A 22,853-nucleotide genomic window follows, 5' to 3' on the forward strand; every position below is an offset into this window, starting at 1 on the left:
TTAAACAGTACTGGACAGTTTGTGTTGAGACTCAAGCAGCTCCATTAAAACCTAAACATTAGCAATCTAATGGAAGAACGGCTGAGGAAAAACAGGATGAGAGAAAGAAGACAATGATGGAAGAAGAGGAGGAACCCACAGGAATTATACAATTATCAGTCGTTTAGGAATGTTACTCCTGCTCTCAACAAGCTGCTGCAAAGCCCCAGAGCCACACACACACACACACACACACACACACACACACACACACACACACACACACACACACACACACACACACACACACACACACACACACTCAACACTAAACAATAGCAGAGATCGCATCAAAATGTCAGAGTGTGTATTTTTGTGAGGATGAAATCAGACTGAAATCTGATACCAATGTCAGCACACACCTCTAAAATTTGTAAGTTAAATAGTGATTGTATTTCATCATCATAAAAAATACACTTCTCTCCACTGGATTTATTTCACGTCACACGGATATCTGATATAAAAACAGACCTCGGGTGGTCTTCTCAGATTCATGTGTTTTGTGTCATTCTGTGTTGTTGGGTGTTATTGTGTTAATGTACTGTTACTGTAATGGTAGCTGTGAGGAAAGACAGACACTCCCATGAGGACATAATGTGCAGTTAGCATGACAGCTATCAGCGCTTTCCTTCACTGTTCCCTAGCAGCACTGCAATGACCCCAGCACTTCCCCTCTGCACTTACGGAGGAATTCAGTTCCTTAACCCTACATTTCTTCGGTTTGGGGCTTAGAAAAAAAAGACATTTCCAAAGTGCTCTCACAGTCTGTGTTTGAGAGACAGAAGTGCTCCTGTCTCACACAGTTGTGACTCTGCACATAGTTGTGCACGTAATGTCTTATGTGTAACCAATTCAAGATGTATTGTTCATGAATCATGAGTGAATGTCTCATTTCTTTGAGTGGAAAGCCCCTGTGCACGATGTGTACGTGTGTAAGAATATCAGTGTGTTCCATCCACCTGGTGAGCACCGTGCCATGAAAAACTAGTAGAATCAAACTGCAAATAAGGCAAGCATGGTTCAATCCTGCATGCGTGTGTGTGTGTTTATGTGACCACAGTTTCCTGGCTAACACACCTCAGGCATTTTATCTTCTAGATTTACCTCCATTTCCTGTAACCCACAGGAACACACACACCCTCTCCTTCTTATCATCTCTGCTGTAGTGTGTGCACTGTGCAGGTGTGCTAAGCCAGGTTTCTATCTCTTGAACACACCTCACACACTTAGAGAGTGTAGCAATGTTTGGAATAGCATGCTATCCCACTATTCCTGCTGATTATAGTATGTCTGTCTGTCTGTCACGTCTGTCACATTGATAATAATAATTGATGTTTCTTGAGCAACAAATCAGCATATTAAAATGATTCCTGAAGGCCATGTGACACTGAAGACTGGACTAATGATGCTTTGCCATCACAGGAATAAGTTACAGTTTAAAATGGAAAACATTTTAAATTGTAAAATTATTTAATATTATTGCTGTTTTACTGTATTTTTGATCAAATAAATGCAGCCTTGGTGAGCAGAAGAGGCTTTTCATTTAAAAAAATCCAACTCACCCCAAACTTTTGAACGGTAGTGTATGTATAGTTTGCAAATTTTACATATGCAAACATTTGCGTTTTTAAAGGAGAACTCCGGTCATTTTTTTGTAAATTTGGAGTGCTGTCAGTACAGAGAACAATGACAAAAATCGGTGTTGCCTACACCGTGTTATCCTCTTTTTAAAATTTGCACCCTGTTGACTTCAATGGGGCAAGTTTTAAACCTGCTTTTAGCCTCTTAACATCCTTGATGTGTCATTACAAGTGCCCAGCCAATGTGAGTGATTCCTTCAGAGTGATCACGGGTGAATCTGACTGCAGTAGATGTGAAAGATATGAATAAAAATTGTTATTTCAGCCAGTGCACATACCTACCTGCTACCTGCTAAAAGCAGGTTTAAAACTTGCCCCATTGAAGTCAACAGGGTGCAAATTTTAAAAAGAGGATAACACGGTGTAGGCAACATCGATTTTTGTCGTTGTTCTCTGTACTGACAGCACTCCAAATTTACAAAAAAATGAGCTCAATGTTAAAATTGACCGGAGTTCTCCTTTAATGAAACAGTAGCCATTTTTCCACAAATGTCTCAACATTAGTATGCTAGCCTACATTGTTGTCACATGGCTTCAGTAAGTACAGTTTATCTTGTAAATAACTTTTTTAGCCCAATTTTATGTCAAAATGTTTGCCTACTAATGAGTCAAGAAAGAGATGTTAAAAGTCACATCTGATATTATTTTCGATCCACCCTTCACACTGGAAATGAAAGTCGAATCGTTCCATTGTATTGTGAGATTTTCTTGCAATTATCTCCATTGTATACTGCACATTTTGGCAAATGTAGTAGGCCATCTGTGTACAGTATACATACTATAAGGGTAATATGGCAGCGTAGCACACCTAAAATACTAGTGCAGATCTATCCAATTATGCAGTGCGCTCATCTTTCCATTTCCAGTGTGACACAAACAGTAAACAGTTATCTTTTAATTCATTTGCCTTGACTTATTTGTTTTGACTGAGTTGAATTGGATTAAAACTGCAAAACAACAGTCTGAAATTATGATAATAACTTGTACCTAATGATGTCATGTGAGAAAGATAATAACATACAAGCCTACTACTGCTTGAAATGTTTTTCTCTGCATAATGTGCACTGTTTCACATACTTTTTATGCAGCATACAGAAAGCAGTTGTCAGTTTTTTGGGGAATACCACAAAAAAGTGTTGTTTTGAGTGCACCATTTGAATCCACCCTAAAACTGTTGAATCACATGACATATAGACACGCCTGTCTGGATAGCAGGGCATTTTTCTCAGGGCTGTGAGAGTTTCTGTATGGGAGTGTGTGAAGTAATTGTCTGCAAGCTCGCTTTGTGAATGTGTGTATTAAACCATGGGTAGACCATCCAAACAAAACAGACATGTGATGTCATGCAAATGAGTTCCTAACATGTATATTTTAATAACTAATATTATGTAACCAAATGCAAATGAATCATGTGCAGCTTGCAGAGAACATGTGAGTCAGTGTTTCTAACTCTGATCCTGGATTAAACTGATGTGATTACGGTGAGGAGTGGATAAACTCGGTGGCATCGCTGCATGCAGGTTCTGCTGTTTGTTTTTGTGCATTTCCATGGTGATGGACTGAGTCAGAAAGCTGCACTCTGATTGGTCCATTGATCTGCTAAACAGAGCTCTGCTGCCACGTGAGGATGTCTTGCTCTCTGTTTCGCTCACACACGTGAAATCGGCTCCAGTTTCCTCATTTTTTACACTGTGTTGGTGTGTCTATGTACAATTTTTTTAATTTATTTTTTGCTTTGCTTTTTTCCAACATCCATCTCGCTCTAGCTCGCTCTCTTTGAATGAGCTGTTTATGTTAAACAGCATAATTTTCATGTTGCTGTTTACTTTATGCCTTGTGCATTCATGTGAAGTTCTGTTCTTTGTGTGACTATTTGTGCGTCTATTAATTGAGTAAAATGACCTCCTTGAGTAAATACATCTGCTGGGTGTGTTTATTCAAGATATAATGCCTTGTTTAAAAGTTGTACACATCATGAATGTGTGCTTGTGTGTGCTGTGTAAGGGTGTGTGTCAGTATCTGTGTGTGTAAGGGTGGAGCTGGTGACTAGGTGTTCAGGAATGAGACTCAATCTCAATTTTGGTGTGCGATGCACATCATTAGGACCAGACCCTGATATACAAGGACCACCTAATTCCACAACAGTTTCATTCCAAACTGAGGACAGAATTCCACTTCTTTTCTTTTGTGTTCTAGACCTTTTTTTTGAGGGGATGCAAGTATCAGTCCCGGTTCAATTGGTTCCCTAAGCAAGATATGTTCAAAAGGAGTTGCTCGTGCTTTCTAAAGACTGGTGGATTTCTGATTGGCTGTTAATGCTTTTATCCTTCCTCAACTGGAAAAAAATCATTCTGAAAAAGTGATTCCAATGATTTCGTTCTGTGGCGTCTTTAATGATAAAACGCTATGAAAATTTCAAATCATGAATCACAATTATAGTGACCAAAATGATCATGGTTATCATTATTATTACAGTATTGTGAAATGTGCTGGAAATGTTCAAAAAGTACTCATACCCACACTGAAATAATTTCACCAAGTTTCATGTCAAAAACTAAAATGATTCAAATTAATTTTAAATTTAAATAAATTGAATTAAAAATAAACATAAACAAACCTATTAAAATAATAACATTACAAAAGATGGCCTGATTTTAAACTAACAAAAAATATTGGTTGGGTGATTTATACAACAAAACATGGTTACATGTGCTACATGTTCAAATAAAGTTGAATAAAATGATAAACCTCACATAAATCAAAATGATAGCTATGTTATCTGCTCAATGTAGGGCTGTTTGATTATGGCAAAAATCCTAATCACAATTATTTTGGTCAATATTGAAATCACGATTATTTAACACTTATTTCATGATATGAGAAATTTTAAATGTCAGTGAAATTTCACTAGGCCTACTTCAGCAAAAACTAATGCTAGGTTAATTAATGTAAGTAAAAAGTAAAAGAGTAAACAGTCAGCAATACAATAAGAACAAAGAAACTAATTACAAACAAAACCTAATTTAGTGAGCTTAAACCCGTCCCTTTCTTACAATCGACTGCAAGATTGCATTCATTTTTCACAAATAACAAATCCAATCAACAGCTGATTAATACACAGTTTTTCTTTTTTGATAATCAGTTTCACTCTGTCACAGTATGGAAGAAAAGGTTTGTCACTAATTCCGTTTCATCACAACTTTAAGTTTAAAAGATTTTTAGAATTTGGCTCAAAAATCTGAGAGGTCATGTCACTGCATCATATAAATGAAATATCACTTCTGTAATATATGTCACAAACCGAAACACGGCGATAAGGTGATTCCTCAGATCTGCATTCTACATCACTGAGGTCTAAGGCTGAATTTCCAGCAATGCCAGACTGGGAGAATGTTTGATTGTTTAGTGGTAGATGAGTCAATTCTATTTTTCCTTTCTGTTTCTTCTGCTTTTCCTTTAGAGATTCAGCACTTGAGTGTTTTATAATTCTGAAGAAATACTTATGTGTCTTCTATATGCCATCTATAAAAAATGTGTGGAAAGACAGATGCCCATTGATGTGTTTTGGAGGACATGAATGCTAGTCTTTGTTTCTCTTTAGCTTTTGCTCACTATACATATATATATATTGTGTGAAATAATGTTTCATTCACTCCTTCTCTATGTACTGTAGTGCTCTATGTGAAATTCACTCTGTGGTTAAACATGAATGAGTAAGCAGTTCATTTCAGGGGTTGGTCTAGTGTCCAGGTAATTTAAAAACCTGAGAAAACAAGTTTTACAAAACAATGTGAATCATTATTATTTGTGTGTTTGTGGCAGGCTGCACGATGTCTTCTGGCAGTGACTCCGTGGGGGATCTGATTCCCTCAGATTTGCTGCAGGTGTTCATTGAGGAACGGCAGGGGGGCAGAGGTAAACGGGGCAGGAGACGGATAGGGTCCTTCAGCCGTGCGTTCAGGTGGTTGAAGAGCCAGCGCAGGAAATCCCGCCGACACGCTACAGAGATACGTGGAGACCTGCTCGCCGCTGGATCACCTGTAGAACTACCACAATCTACACTTAAAACAGGTAACACTTTACCAACATGTACTCCTAACAACAGTGTTTCCTTCCTTAAGTTCTTCAGAATCAGATAGTGTACGGGTTTTTGTTTACTGTTGGGCTTGTTTCGTTTTTCCTTCTTGGAAATCATTGGAAGATTTTTGTGTTCGTATTAACCATATATGAAACTAGTTTCACATCAATCATAACATAAACTGGTTCTGTAAGCAGATGTTTCTCAGGGAAGTTAAAGAAAAAGGAGAAGTGCAGCTTGGGTAATGAAAGTTGGGAAATCAATTTAGAAAATCCAGCAACAACATCAGCATGAATAAACCCATCTATAAACGTACATATGCATTTTTATTCAAAGCGACTTGCATTGCATTCAAGGTATACGTTTTATCAGTTCATTCCTGGAAATCGAACACACAACCTTGCCATTGCTAGTGCCATGCTCTATTGTGAGCTACAGGAAGTGTTTCCAAGATTAGTCCAAAGTCAGTAAATTATCAAATGTACCAGACCAACACTTTAACCAACAAGTTTCTCCAATTTTGTTCACTCTGCACATTAAACTGAGCTAGAAGGTATTTTAATCTTGAAAAATAACACACTTTAACTTTAATGTGCAAAAATAAGCATTATTTTAATCGACATGATCATACTCAAATTCATTTGGTCAACACATGCTTGTTTTCTCTGTGAAGTAATTGCTGTTTAATGGCATAGCTTTAATCACTCTCTAGGCTGTTAGGACAAGCTGTTTTGCCATATAAAAATACTTTGAATTTGTGACATTCGCAAATAAGAATATTGCTGTAAATTGTACGTTATATCCTGGTTTTTAAGCATTTGATATTGCAACATGCAGCTAATCTAACCAAACTACTGCACTAACTAAAAGTTAGGGATTCAGTTAGGTTTGTATTTAAAGTGTTTAAATGTATTTGATCTTAAAACACTTTCCTCTGGTTTCACAGACAAAGCTTAAGCCTAAAATGCATGTTTGAGCTGTTTTAACTGAAAGCAACTTGCACTGATATATCTTAAAATATGTCAGTTCCTAATTGAACTAAGTCCTAATCCTGGCTTAATCTAAGCCCTGTCTGTGAAACCAGGCCTGTAGCTGTCCTTGTATTGCCCAACTAGTAAATGGTGGGTATGTGTTTTCAGTTGTGGGTAATGTGTTCAGACATTCAGTAATTTCTGTTCAGACAGTGTAATTAGTAGAGTAATCCTGTTACGATCTAGAAGAAGTCATTAGTTTGGGTAACTGGTTTTCAGCGTTCTCTGGCAGTTTTGGTTTTAATACTGGTACAAATTATAACACAGCAATGAGCAGTGGTTTATTCCTTGTTTGTTGGACCAGGGAAGGTTGACGCATCAAATTACCCTAAACCATCTTGAGATATTTCTCTAATACCTATGTATTATTGTGTGTATGTGTGCCGAGACTGAGACTGGTAAATGTTTGCCTTATGATTATCGCAAAGTCATGAATTTTCCGAGCAGAAATTTCAACATGCCAGGAAGATAAAATTTGACCTCTACTTGAGGTCACTTTAAGTGCTTGCTTTGTGTGTACAAGTCTCGAATGTTTATTTAAAAGTGTGCAGTACATTTTGTGGTTTTGCTTAGGATCAGAACAAGAATTGGATGCATATGAATTGTCTTATGTGGTTTTTTTTTTGTGTATGTGCTTTTCTTTGTGAGCTGATCAGTGGATGAATGTGAAGGTTCCACATGGGCTGTAATGGCAGGGAGAACTTTGTGAGAACACACCTCAACCCCACCCATTTATTGAAGCATGAATCCACTCAGACACACACATGCACGCCGGGCTGACAGAACAGACTGCAGCTTAATGATCGATATGGTGCATAACCACCAAAAATAAACCGCTGTTATGTGGTTCTCCAGAGGGTGTGGTCTTTGCTTGCTGCTGAAGACGGTACAAAAAAGCCCATCGATTATTTAAACCCTTCACACTCGCCCTTATTAGGCTGAAATTAAATATGCAGCATGCAGACCATCATTAAGCAAATAGCATTACGCATTGGAGAACGTGACTCACAGTTGAGTTCAATAAGGTTTAAAGTGACATTTTTCTAATCTAATGGCACAGTACTCTAAAACTGATTACTTCAGCCAATATTTGTGTATTTTAATAACGCAAAGATTTATTAATACTTTTCAGTATTGAATGAAATGTCAACATTTCGTTTGTTTTAACCATATTGGGAACTGTTTCGCTGAGCTTGTCGCAGTGGATTATGGGATTGCCTTCTCCATGAAGGACAGATGCAGACGCCTGCCTTTTGGAACTTGTTTTGTATTGGTAGTGCAAAGTTGATGCTTTAAAATGCTATCTATGTGTTTTATCATCTGTGATTTGATTATTCTGGGTTCTGGATGACCCTGTGTTGATTTTAAGAATGTGTTACTTTAAAACCACAAAATCTTTACAGTGTGTTTACTTGATAAGGTTATCTAGTGTTGCTCCCTTCCGATATGGCGAATGACGTTCAGTCTCAGTAAGTGAACTGATTAGATTAGTTTGTCTGGGTAAATTGATTACCTCAATTTTGTGTCTTGTGTCATTTTTTTCGTAATTGTTTATTTCTGCTTGACACAGTAACTAAATAATCATTAGAATACAAAGGGGAAAACATGCATTAAAATATTTTTATGATTACTATTATAAAAAAAATGGTTCAAATGTTTGCGGTTGGTAAGATTTTTAAACACAGGAGAACTTCTTACGAAAAGTCTCTGCCTAATTCACAACATGTGCGTACACATGTTGATCCAGTCAAATTTACAAGAAATTTATTTGTGTAGCGCACATAAATTTGTTGTAAATTTGACTGGATTAACCAGACTCCATTGGCTTACACTCGCAGAAGTCATTTTTATTGGCCAGATCAGGTAGAAATAACTGCTTTTAGTTAACAACTGCAGATTTCAATTTTTGACATTTTAGTGCCTGATGAAAGAAACCACATCATATTTTAGTGGTTCTTTAAATGTTTTGTGCTATGAAAAGGATTGTACTTATGAGGCCAGTTTTCATTATCTAGCCGAGGGGCCCAAAAACCAGCACAAGTTATACAGCAATGTTTCATATTTAGGGTTAAGGGTTTGTTCATACTCCAAGTATGAGCAATAGTAATAGCAATGCTTACTTTAGCAAGCACTGCTAATAAGAGGGTCACAGCTACTGAGAACACACTCATAATATTGTGTTTTGCATCCTGTATCCTAGACCTTGCAACGTCAAAACTTCCTGTGGGATGTTGCCGGTTCAGTCTGAACAAAGAGCTGTTACTTTAAACTTGTTTCCCATGAAACGTTCCGCTGACACACACCTACACACACTCGTGCACACACACATACAGCTCTTTCCAAAGTTTTTTGACTTCTCCTGATGGAAGTGACATGCTTGCCAGGGGTTACCCACAATCCTGATCTTTCTTCTGACTTTCCTTTTCAACTCATCATAAGAAATGCCAGTCATTCCTCAACACCATTTCTAACATAAGGGAAGGTTTGAGAGATGAATACAGACGAAGTTTATGTGCATGTTGTTTATTGTTAAGCGTGGGTGTGTTTGTGCAGAATTCCTTGCCTTCCTGAGCTTTGCCCTGGAGATTCTGACACAATGAACAGGTGTAAAGTTGGGTAACTGGTTCTCTGCTCAGCTCTGTCTCTGTTTCATAGTCCTGTAAACAGAACTCGGCTCTGTGCTAGAACTAGACTGATTCAAGCTGACTTTTAATATTATTCATTGCCTCCAAATTTTTCTAAAGCCAGAATCTTTTTAGATAATGTCCAACATCCATATTTAGCTTGGTATGTGTGTGTAGCCCCTTCAAGCCATAGGTTGTAAAGTGTTGATTTCAAATCTGTTTCAGCTTGCCTGTTTTATAGTAAAGGTTTTTCTGCATCAGGGGGGTTTCAAGTATGCTACTACCCAGAGGAATTTTGACTCAGCGTCTGATATGACTTTAAATTGGACTGTAATTCAATCAGGACCACTTCGCCAAGTATATAAATTTATTACAATTATAGCATACAGTTAGTGTTGGCGGTATGGTTCTGTTCTGGGCAAAACTCCTGCTATGCCTGAGCGGGGAGGGCAGCAAGTCAAACCCCCCTGGGGTACAGAACAGAACCAGTATATGCATACATAATTACAATTCTCAATTACATGAGTTGTGAAAATACAAATACATGATTGATAAACTTGCAATGTATTGAACTGTACGGGGAAAACAAAATAGTCAGAATGACTAAAGCTTCGGTTGGGTGGAGTTGGGGTTGGAGGAGGGAGTTTAAATGCGAGCAGCGATGCTATAGAGGAAATGCTGAAGGAATGGGAGTTTATATGTGCCGCTGTGATAGATGTCGACACTGGATTGAAACACGTCAGGCACAGCTGGCTATTAGCTGATGAACTAACGCGATGCTTTATTCATTTTTTAAAAATTGTATAGATTGGTTATCTGTTCTCAATTTTGTGCGCTTACACTGCAGTGGTAGGCTACCTGTTAGAACTTGATTTAGGGCAAAAGTGAAAGAAGAAATTTCAAAATTAGAATGATAATTTGCATGCGGCAAGTGACCCAAAGCATTATAACCACTGGGAATTAAACTTTAGTTTGCACCAAGCATTCAAAACAACTGTGAAAACATTCTAAAATTAATGTTGCTTTAAAGATGCACACATCCAATAAAGGGATTGACTACATGGATGGCTTTAAATGCTTGTCTGTAGCTTTGTGTTTTCCATGATACCAGCTGTAGGAGCTGTAAGATTTTAAGAAATGTTATATTATTGATCGATTTATGTAGCAATTGTACCTCTGCTGGGATTAACTGCCGAATTAGCAAATATTATGTTACGGTTATGTGATATAGGTGTGGCAGGCAGAGGCCTTTCTTACCTCTTTCTTAAAATCATCCAAAATCGAAACACAGATTGTGTGCATGTATGATAAACCTGTAATCAATCAACTTACTTTTCAAAGACTTTTGTATCGGCTTTAGATGAGTGATGTTTGCCTCAGTTAACCTTTACCTGCATTTTGAATGGATAATGCCTCTGGGACAAATGGACAGTTTTCCAAGGCAGATTAAGTTTAAGGCCTGTTGCATACATCTCCGGTCTGCAGCAGCATGTTTTCATTGCATTTCTTGTGTTAACAGGTTTCAGCATTCAATCTGCAACAAGCAGAAGCAGCTCTGCATGTAAGGTTTCAACACTCAGCCTACTTGTGCTGGGCTTCGCACACTAAACGCAGCAGAAACTGCACTAAGCATATTTAGTGAAACGATATTTTGCAATATACTGCAGGCTTTTATGAAGCAACACAAAATATGGAGTGAGTGTGTCACCCATTGTTTGATAAAAGATGTCTGTCAGGCTTGAGGCGAGTTAGTACAGGTCAGAGACAACACAAACAACGCTTTACATTCAGTAAGTGATTGAATACAGACTATATTGAAGCAGTTTATAGTCTACTCTTTAGTCTAGTCTAACATTTGGATGCAAATGTGAGCCCCCTCCCTTTGTAAATTAGATTTCATGTCATTCAAGTTGATTTTCAAGGTCCAATTTCTGCTAACCATTTATAATTTACAGTAATTATCAAAGAAATTACTCAATGTGTTAAATCAGAAATTACTTTATGTTCTGTCACACTCACAATCAGCATTTAATCAGTAAGTGATGGGCAATACCTCTTGTTTCTTTTCTTTTGGCACTGTTAAAGCCAATAGCCCAGGTATCGATGCCAATACAGATAGCTCTATTAAATCGTTTTTTTTTTTTTTTAAGATAACATTGCTTAAGATACGATTTCTGAAGTTTATAAAACACTTATAATAATTTATATTTAAGCAATTTTATTTAATTAATTTATAATAATGCATAAATTGCTGAAGAAAAGATTTCTAAAGTTTATTTCCAGCTAAATAAATCATAAAATCATTAATATAAAAAAACAAAAACAAAAAAAAAAACCATACAGGCATACATACTTGTAACAAGGTTTGTGTTCAGGGAAGAAGGAGGTGGGAACCGGCGAACGTTCAACGAAACTTTAATATCAAAATAAACAAACACAAAATGAAAGTAATGTGGCAGCCCCTCTTGGACAACTGCTATATTATATGCTCATTGGGTCAGCAGGGTCACACACAAAAAATAACCAGGCTGAGTAGAAAAGACTTTAAACTTTAAATTTTCTGGTAGTTTTACACTTAATTCTTCACCTTCACCTTTCAGTTTTCCAGAACTGCACACAACCTGGAGTCTCCTGAAGTACAGGTTCTCAGAGACTGTGATAAGGCAAGGAATCCTGAAACTTGACCCCCACTTAATAAGAAGTTAAGCTGAAGTGTTGTGAAATACAGGAAGACTGATTTAAAAAAATAAAAATAAATAAAGATTTGACCGATTGAGAGTGACGGATAGGTTGAGAAAGACTCTGAATGAAAGACTCTGACCTCTTTTGGGCTGAATTCGAAATCGCCCCTATACTCTCAAATAGGGCGTTATTTGAGAGGACCGCCATTTGTAGTCGTGTCGGAAATCATAGTGGACCTTGAGTGCACTCATTCAATCCCACATTGCACTGCAATAACGAGTGTACAGCCCTTGTACGCTCAACGGCTGTCCGAATTCGCTCGCTCGTTTTCATTCACTCCTTAAAGTGAACGGTATTAACGTATAGGAATGGTGATTGAGAGTTTAGGGGCCGATTTCGGATTCAGCCTTTGTTTCTCCCATTTCTACTGACTAACTAATTACATCTACACCTGTGACTCATTTTTGACACTCTGAGGAATGCTGAAAGGCCGAAATGCATCAGTGTGCAGTGTTTTAGTAATTTTTAATGTTTCTAGAGTGAGCTATGGTTTGAATAAAGGCTTTTATATTTTTTTGAACTGGAAGAAGTGCCTCTTTTTTTCTATAAATACAAGGTTGAGAATGACTCTTGAGGTACCAGCAGCACCAGTTCAAGTCAGACAACAGCAGCGGTGGTGAGGGAGTCATGCTGTGAGCTGCTACTAACAATGAGCAAGACGGTCCTTTCAGGGTTAGGAAATTGACTTAAAATGAACTCTCAAAACTTACTGCCAGATTCTGGAAGGTAAATTCTTCAATCAGTGGTACAAGAGGAAGTGGTGCTGGTCATGAATTATGCACATCTGAATATAAGGCGTTTTTCACTTCCAGCCCTTGTTAACAATTATATCATTTATAAAATGATTATATGAAAGCTCATTGTGCACCTGCTGTTGCTATAACTGGTGACTTTATACATTGAAAACAGTAGTCTTTATAGAGTGGTGCAGTATGACATCACTTTGTAAGCCAAAACGCAAAAGCGAGTTAGCATTTTAGCACTTCCGGTTCCATCGCCCTGAAGTCAATGGGTTTTTTTGAATGTTTTTTTGGTTATATGGCTGAAATAAGGTCTGCGGTGAACACAAGCTCAAGTCACTTCACGATTTATTCTATGACATAAAACACATCAATATTACCCGACTCTTGAGTTTCTTTAAGCTGTTACGTGTCTTGAAAAAGGCACTACAGAGGCACTACAGAGGCTGTCGAGGACATTAAACACCATCACACCGAACAGGTAAACTCAGTCTACTTTTAAAGCATCGTTATGGTTATAATTGTGCTCTTACAAACTTTTCTAACTCAAACTTGTTGAATGTTTTTAGATAAAAACTAAAAGAGAGTTGTCGGAAGTGCTGTGGGATCGTGGTGTTGTTCGTTATAGCCTACCTTTAGCTTTTTACATCTGCCCACTGCATTTAGACTTCAAAATTCATAAAAGTTGTGTTCTTCTGTGATAATTATCCTGATGGATAAAACATGCAAGTATCATAAACTTTTGTTGATCAGAGTTTGTTTTTAGCGATAATCCAAAAGCCTATGGGAAAATCCTTTTGGGTTTTTGTTGAGGGAACCAGTGTGATGCAAACTGCCAGTTGGCCTACAAAGTAACATCATACCTGCACCACTCTATACGTATGGCATGAAAACAGTCCCGAAATGCTGCCCCCTGCTGTCCAAAAACACAGAAGGCATTGTCAGGGCAGGGCAGTCCTGAGATCCTGCCAGCACACACATTGCCTGTGGGATCCAGCTGCCAGTGATGAGAACTGAACTGTGCCTGTTTTTTTGACATTGCTAATCTCTATCATTCATTCTAGCACATTGTGTTCCTCTTTCTTCCTCGCTTACTGTCTTTTCACCTTTGGCTTGACTTTACTGATACATTTAATAACCTTTATTAAATCTATTCTGAAAGACGGCAGCATCAGGCACCTGAATAAAGTCTCTCGAGTGACATAGTCAAGGTTTCATTCGCAGAACTGAGATAAACTGATGTTTTTCTGTTTGTTTTTGAGTCATTGACGGGTTTTGATAGAAAGGCGCAACCACCATGAAACATGAGGTTTAGTTCAATTAAAACCAAAGTTAAAACTGTCTCTGTGTGAGTTTTATCCCAATCAAGACTCCTTGCAGCTGTTCTGAAAGCTGCCCTCAACAGGTCCAGGCATGTACGAGTCTTTCTTACTCTGTGCTGCTTTTATTTTGCTTTCTCAGAAGGTTATCAAGTTTTCAGAACGTCTTTTGAACTTCTGAGAATGCATTCAACAACAATTTAGGTCACGGTACAGATTATATAACCTTTGGCAATCAACGCAATACTCTATGCACACACAAACACCCAGAAAGAGTATTTACCATTAGATTAGAGCATTTCATATTGGATTCATGTCACCTATATAGTTTTATAAAACAAATAACTTTAAATTCTGAATGGATAAGCCACGTTCAAAGATGTAAAATGTTGATAAATGCACACCTGACATGCGGGTGGTCATGTAACGTTAATGTTTTGGTCTAAAATTGTCTTTCTGGACTGGAGAAGGACTTATTATATGATTCCCGTTATCAAAATTAAACATTGATGTCTTTATCATATTGCTGATGTGGTCATTTTTATAAAAGCAATAAGCTACAAGAGGACATTAGGTATTAGCATCATGCCTAAGAATGCAGCCTCTCTTGACTTTAATACACAGCATGTTATCTTTCTCAGGGCTGAAAGATGAGCTCTGTGGTTGTCCAACTATTTTAAATGTTCCAAAACCATTGCAGGAACATTTTATCTGTGGTTTGGCTGTCTGCAGAGTTGAGACATACAGAAATACTCTACTAACGCTCAGAAATCTCAACGACAAGAAAAGTTTCACTTTCTTTCCTTTTTCTAGCAGTTTTTAATTTAAATTTATTCCCAGTTGAATAAAGCGGTGAAAGTTTTATCAATTTAAAGAACAAAATTTCTTTGTTCTGATGCTGCTTCTTTTAAAATATGATTGCAGATCTTACTGGTCGTCTTCTCTTACAATGATTAATGAAGTTGGATGAGGAAGGCCAGTCATGTGATGTATGAGTGGGCGGGTCTCTCAGGGCTGTAGGATGATGACATGTCTGACCTGGTTTGAGTTGGACTGAGGTTGGGTTTCCTCATTCTCACTGCAGTCCTCGCTGACCAACTAGAAATTAAATAATTCAAGTGCAATATTAAAGGGTAATGTGTGAAGGGCCAGACTATGTATCAAATGTAGATCTGTTACTTAACCATCTACAGGGAGTTTTTTTTTTTTAAATTGATATTTGTTGATGTACTACTTTGAAATCTGTATTCTCCAGGTTGAGCAACAGGTTTTGTTCTCCTTAAGCATACCTGTGTGACCTCACAATTTTTTTCTTCTTCTGATGCTCCATCTAGTGCTGAGAAAATGAACAAGTTGAACAGCTGTCTTAAAGGAACAGTTCATCCAGAAAAGGAAATTCCGTCGTTTACTCACCTCTTGTATTTTTTTTTTTTTTTTTTTTCTTCCATGAAACACAAAATGTTATACACAATGTGGACAAAAAAAAAAAAGCATCATAAATGTAGTACATCTACTCAAAGTGTATCATTATTTTTATTTTCTTAATTATAACCTGAAATTGTAAGCCAAATACCATAGGTAATTAGTATTGGCGGTATGGCACAGGCTTCATCTTCATATTCAGTGAGAGCTTTGTTTATAACCTAAAACCTCAAGAAACCGTAAATAATCCATAACCTACCTAAAAGTTCTTCATATCTTTTTTTTTTTTTAATGCAGTTACACTCTTGGTCTACCTTTTGCCCTGCGCTACCTTGGTTTAATCTTGAAATTCAGGCATCATTTTTATACCATATTTTAGCTTATACATGTGTTATGGGGTATTTATCTGTATTAGTATTGCCAAAACTCTCCAAATACTGTGTTAGTTGAAGTTAAGTGAAGCTCTTCACTCTAAAATTTGTGTGTGCTGGCGCCCTCTTTAGCAGAGACTAAGGATGTACCGGTAATCACTTTAAACTCCAGTAGTGGTAATTCAGACACGGTGCTTTTGCTGAATCAAAATGAGTTATTTTCTCTCCTTCTTTAAATCAAAAGGTAGTTTTTATTTTTTTATTTTTTTTAAGATTTTGTCAAATTTGACAGGAAAGTCTTTTAGCTGTCTATATTATGCCCATGTACATAATCCATGTCTACTTTTTAGTATGCAGTATAAATAATGTAAACATGCAATGTCATGTTTACATGTAAAGCACATGTGTCAAACTCCAGTCCTGGAGGGCCACTGTCCTGCAGAGTTTATCTCCAACCAGCTCCAAAAACACCTGTCTGGAAGTTTCTAGTAATCCTGAAGACCTTGATTAGCTGGATCAGGTGTGTTTAATTAGGGTTGAAGCTAAACTCTGCAGGGGTGTGGCGCTCCAGGAACTGAGTTTGAGTTGTGTACAGTATTCTGGTTTTAACAGTTTTAAAAGTTTGTTCTTCAGAGGTTTTTTTTTAATCAACTTTTTGCATTGTGAATAATTGTTTGGTCATCACAGTGCAGTGAATTACAAACAACTTTCTGATTGAGATGCAATGAATAGAAATAGTTTGAAAACTGTGGAAAAAAATGCTCCCGAAGACCCAACACTCTCAGAAAAAAAAAGTTACGAAAGCTGTCACTGGGGCTGTACCTTTTCAAAAGGTTCCTTTTAGGTACTAATTTGTTCCTTTTAAGGTACCAATATGGTCCCTTTAGGTACAAAAATGTACCTTTTAAAAAGGTACAGCCCCAGTGACAGCTTTCGTACCTTTTTTTCTGAGAGTGAAGGAATAATGAGTGAATTAGCAGGGTGAAATCAGGCCACATGGATAATTTAAGCATGGTCTTTGCACAGTGTAATTGTCATGTTACAGGACAGTCAGTCTCTATAGAGATAAAGTGTCACAATTGGCCGCACTAAAACACAGGAGAAACCCTGGATAGGTGAATGAGATAATTGACTTTGCATTAGCTTTAGTTGTTTCTGAAAACTGAGCTACCCAAGGTCAAAAACAAATGATAAGTCACTATTTTATTTGCTAGCATGCTATTGTTTGTGTGGGTATATCTACTTTTAAAACATTAAAGCCATGTAGATTTGAAACATTCTATTCTGTCTTTATATCAGTGTATTTGTCTGTCACCTGCATATATTTTTATTTTACATATTAAATGTATTACTTTCTGTTTCTCTCTCTCTGCAGGCTCTAAAGAGGTTGTTGTGGGTGCTGTTTCTCTTCAGAAGTTCCAAGAAAATGTGTTTGTGGAGGGTGATCGGCCTAAATATGTGTTAGACCTGCACACAGAGGCTCAGCAGGGCCTAAAACAGCAGCAGGATGGTAAGAAAAATTAAACTCCTAATCAGTCTTAATACTTCCTTTTACTCTGCACTAAATACATGCAGCATACAGCAGTTCATTTAATTGGGTTAAGAGATAATGTTTTATGTTCCAGATGATAGGAATGGGACGGACTACCCTGATGACCAAAGTATGATTGTAAGTGTTCCTCCATGCATCAGTCTGCCCTCAGTTCCTATTATGATTGCTTTTAACTATGTTCCCATTAGAGTGACAGCCTGCTTGATGCTTGTGTACCTCAACTGTTCTATGCTTTTAAATTGCTGATTGACGATTTTAAATTTAGAGGGTTAACCATGCTGCTTACTTTAGTCAACAGTAACAGCTCAGACTGAAGGCAGCATGGCCTTCAGTGAACTGAGAGGCTTTGAATCTGAGAGCACAGCTGCTGATTCTGTTTCGATGTGCTCCTCCATGTCCTCACGATCAACACGTTCAGGACTCAAACGCCAAGGTGACACATTCAAACATAAACACATTATCAGTCATATCCATTTTTGCCATAAGATGACCATGGCTTGGTATCCTCATAAAGTGCTTTACGAATTCATATAAAATATGCAATGTCAAAGCAACATTTTTTTCCATTTCCTTTTTCCAGCCTCAACGTTTAGACCTTTGAAGCCGGATAAGACTGCAGAGAAGAAGTCTCGTAGGAAACACTTGAGAACTGTTGTAGGAATTCCTCGACACATCCAGAGAGAACTGGGTATGTTTCACTGCAGTCTTCTGTATTGTACAGCATGTTTTTAAGTTATTTAGTGGAAAACATGTTATGTTTACTGTTATATTTTATTTTTGAATATGTCGTATCTGAAGGGTTGGACAGGGCAGAATGGATCACCACCAATCCTCTTGATGGCCAGCTGTCCAATGGAGACATGATAATACCCGCCTTATTTTCCACTGTGGATGGTGCTTCTGCTAGTGTACAAGACCATCTACAGGGCAAAGAGAATCTGCACACAGTTAAGAAACACAACACAGAGGTTCCCACACTGGCTATACCCAAAGATGACATAATCCAAAGGTCCGTAAATCATTCTGTAGATCCAGAGAAGTCCGGAGCAGGCACTCTAGCTGTTCCATGGACAGAGAACCCAACCGGTGCAGTCATGTCTGTCTCACCTCAGGCCACATACATGTCTAAAATCATTCCAAATGCTGTACTTCCACCATCTGTGGATGTTGTGGAACTCAGTCGCAGCCAAAGTCGCAGCAGTGTCCGAACCGTCAGCAAGAGCAGCCTGGTGTCAGCCAGCCCAGCATCCACCCGTCCATCCTCCAGAGCCTCTTCAAATTATTCCTCCACCCGTCCATCCTCCAGAGCCTCTTCAAATTATTACTCAACCCGCTCAAACTTTTCTGGGTGGAGCAGCTCAGGATCATCAGAGACACTAGTATCTGATTCCTCCACCATCTCCAGCAGTAGCACTCCCCGTGTGGCCAGCAGGGGAAGTCAGGTTGAGAACACAGCTAGACCAGTCAAGCTGAACAACCATGGTTCCCATGCTCCGTTTAGAACTACTCATGGGAATGGGGACTCTACAGAAGAGGAGGACAGCAGAAAAACAGGAACTGCTGATGCTTTCACACGTAACTTATCAGTGATGAAACGGAGCAAGATACCTCCAGCTCCTCCAAGCAGGTCACACTCCTTACACGGGAAACAGAACAGGAAGATATCTGAAAATCCATACTACTTGTCTGATGTCAGCACTCCAGATGGATCATCATGCCCCACTGTTATTTCTGTATCTGGAATGAATGTGACCACTCATGAGTTAAACCCTAAGAGAGGCTTATTTCCCTCCAATGGACTCACAACTGTCCCATCAAAGGATATCCAGCCAGTCAGCATAGACAAGAAAACCACGCCAGCTGAGCTAAAGACATACAGAAATAATCTTCAAAGGTCTTCCAATGGCGCACCCCATTCATACACTAATGGCACCAGTAAGCTTGCTGAACTGAAGAACATCTTTCGGTCTGCAAGTTTAATTAATGGTAACAATTCTTCCCCAGCTGTAATGGCTCTTTGGTCTCTGTTTGACATTCCTAACCATCCCGAAGTACTGGCTCCCCCAGCTCCTCCTCCAGAGACCTGGGCTCACAACCAGCGTACTTTCGAACTGCTGTGTGGGCCTGGCCCTGTTAACTATGCAAGCTGGGCTAAAAAGAGAGGTCTTAAAATTGTGGATGAACCAGACATGACCTCATCAAATGGTGACCCAGCATCAGTGTTGCAGGCAGTGGAGCTAAAAGCCAAACTTGAATCCTTAGCACCTGCCGCCAGTGTCACCCCGTCTCCATCACCTCCCCCAGAACATTGCCCACCAATGCCAAACAGACAAGCCAAAACTCCTCCTTCCCCTCCAGACTTTGTTCCTTCATCTCCTACGCTAGCTGCCAAAGCTATAAAGGACTTGACTTCTTGGATCCCTCCACCTCCTCTGTTTCCTCCTCCGGCGCCTCCAGTAGGCACCGCTTCTGCAACTCCTGTCGCTGTGCCAAATGATACCGACTTCCCTCCGCCACCCCCACCATTTTCGCCACGGTCTATACTTACAATGCCTCAATTACCACCAGATGTTCCACCACCACCACCACAAGAAGTTCCACCACCACCACCACAAGAAGTTCCACCTCCACCACCACAAGTTCCACCTCCACCACCACAAGAAGTTCCACCTCCACCACCACAAGTTCCACCTCCACCACCACAAGAAGTTCCACCTCCACCACCACAAGAAGTTCCACCTCCACCACCACAAGTTCCACCTCCACCACCACAAGAAGTTCCACCTCCACCAACACCACCTTCTGAACCACAGAAAATCCCACCCCCTCTGCAAGAATCCCAATCTTCAATACCCAATGTGTTAGTAACGTTATCTGCAACTTTTCAACAAATCAACGTTACTCCACCTCCTCCTCCACTACCCACTGATGTAAGATCTCAACAAGTCACTGTTCCTCTTCCTCCTCCACTACCTACTGATGTAAAAATGGAGGACAGACTAGAGACAACAGAAACACAGAAACGGACAAGCAGTCCCTCTCCGGCCAAAGAGGAGACCTCCAGTCCAGTGGTCACGCAGTCTCTCTTACAGATGGTTCGTCTCAGGTCGATAAAGTCCAATCAGAGTCAGGCTGTAGATCTCAATAAACCATCACAACCCAAACCAAAATCAGGAGTCAATCAAGAGGTGCCACCAAAACCAATTAGACGGTCTTTGATTATGACATCACTGCCCCCTGATTTGGAAGCTCTGTCTGGCACAGAGCCAAAATCCGAATCTGTCAACGTGCACACAAATACAACCACTGTATCAAATACTCAGAAAGAGTCAACTGAACTAAAGACTAAATCAAATAACATTGTTCAAAAAACCCAAAACACAAGACTTGAGCCAGCATTCTCATCAGCTACAAGTCCAATCACCGAACCAAGTAACACTTCAGCTCCTACTGAACCAGCAACTAAACAACCCTGTTCTGAACCAGAACTCAAACCCAAAACACTCAAGGAACAAATCCAAGTTACAGCACCTGTCCCTGCTACCCTGCCGAACACAATGGGACAAAAGGACCAATCAATAAGTGAGCCAAAGACTCAACTTCAGGCACAAGAACTCAACAAGCCTCCGCAAAATCCAAAGAAGCAATCAAGCACCATTGAAATACCCTCAAAGCTGGAGGGTGAGCAGCCTAAACCCCAAACACCAACGCCCACTGTCTCTTCCATGCCTCCCGTAGTGTCTTTGCCTGCTAACCCCTCCATGCGTCTCCAGGATGCTATTCGTTTGAAGGCTGCCAATATGTCTTCAAAAGACAAGCAAGCCAAGCTCTTTGGTCAGCGCTCCCCTCTCCCAGTCATGACTGATGGCACCACTGTACCCAACTCCCCTGCATCTACGGCCAGCTTCATCTTCTCTAAGAGCCCAAAGAAGGTCGTAATACAGACACCGTCATCCTTAGAGGTCCAGGCTGACCTGAGGAAGACTCTGGTGGCAGAGTTCACATCTGTTTCCGATTCAGCCAAGTGTAATGACTCACACAAAACTGCTAACAAAGTTCCTCCACCTATTTCTAAGAAACCTAACTCTAAGGTTGAGAGCGTTGTTCAGAACTCTGCAGAGGCAGAGTCTGTTGCCAAGACTGAGCATGAGCAAACCGAAACTGTACAAACTGCCGGACAGTAAGTACAGACAGAGAAAAACAAGTTAACAAACACATACACAAATGATTTAACTCTAGAGTTTTTGCTTTTTCACAGATAAACAAGGCTTTAGATCTTAGGCTCAAACTGCTTAAGCAATTTTGAAATATAAAATACTTAAAAAGTCTTTATGTACAGATAGGCATATTGCACTTTTTGTACACTGGTTTAGTGTAACTGATTCTCATTCATGGGAATGCATGTCACTGGTATTTGGAAATGATAAATATTCTTATTTTTATTTATGTGTCCTCAGTTCTAGACAGAAGCCATGCTAACTTCTAGCACTGTAGAAATCTGCAGGAGAGCACCATGAGAATAATGTTTGTAAAACAGTTTACCACCCAAACTCTATAGTGGAATTTTAGAGGTATTGGTGTATACTGAATATAAGAGCATTGCAAAAGAAATGAAGGTTAAGAATGTAGGATAAAGAATGAAAAGAAGCTAAGAAAAGAGAAGAAGAACAGTAAGTTGGGAGTATGGACCACTGATTTTGGGGTGGGGATGTGTGATGATTCTTTTTTCCATCTATGATGTTTGCTGTGTACTTTTTATAAGTCTATATTTTACTTTAAAACACCAAATCAATATATGTGATTGTAATAATAAAATTAGCACTCCCCGCCCCAAGTATCCATAAATAGGAATGTAGACAAGGAATCTGGTCAAGTGTGCGAGAAACAGAATGATGGAAGCAAATTAATAGAGTAAAATCTGTTTTCTCATCATTGTGACTGTGCAAGTAGGGCCAAGCAGGTGGTCAGAAAGTCATGACACCACATAAACAAGAGGTCTAAGGTGTAAATCTCTGTTTAGGGATTTCTATTGATTAATTTGTTTTTATTTTTCAAAGAGAAGTTCATTAGTTTACTCTAAGTTGATGTATATTACAGTCTACACAGACCGTGCAAATAAAAGGAAAATAATGTTTTTAATATATGATTTGTTTTCATGCACAATGCTAACTTTTTGATTTGCTGTTCCTTTGATTTCAGCAAGCTTTGTCTACTTATTATGTTCTCTATAAAGGAGAAAATAAATGTCTTATTTACACATTGTTCCAAAACAGATTATCAAAGATGATAATGTTT

The 22,853-nt window shown here is 38.8% G+C and overlaps 1 protein-coding gene across 1 annotated transcript in view; it reads left to right on the plus strand.

Moving 5' to 3' along the window:
- Positions 1-22,521, plus strand: part of LOC307148717 (uncharacterized protein) — a 28,546-nt gene extending 6,025 nt beyond the window's left edge. Inside the window, exons 2-7 of the mRNA XM_079854443.1 lie at positions 5,502-5,750; positions 17,382-17,516; positions 17,632-17,675; positions 17,850-17,991; positions 18,139-18,246; positions 18,357-22,521. Coding sequence (XP_079710569.1) covers positions 5,510-5,750; positions 17,382-17,516; positions 17,632-17,675; positions 17,850-17,991; positions 18,139-18,246; positions 18,357-21,742 — 4,056 coding nt within the window. The 5' untranslated portion in view covers positions 5,502-5,509 and the 3' untranslated portion in view covers positions 21,743-22,521. The remainder of the gene's footprint in view (positions 1-5,501; positions 5,751-17,381; positions 17,517-17,631; positions 17,676-17,849; positions 17,992-18,138; positions 18,247-18,356) is intronic.
- The last annotated feature ends 332 nt before the right edge of the window (positions 22,522-22,853 follow it).

The sequence above is a fragment of the Squalius cephalus genome, assembly GCF_949319135.1.
Source record: "Squalius cephalus genome assembly, chromosome: 21".
In the NCBI taxonomy this organism is placed as follows: domain Eukaryota; kingdom Metazoa; phylum Chordata; class Actinopteri; order Cypriniformes; family Leuciscidae; genus Squalius; species Squalius cephalus.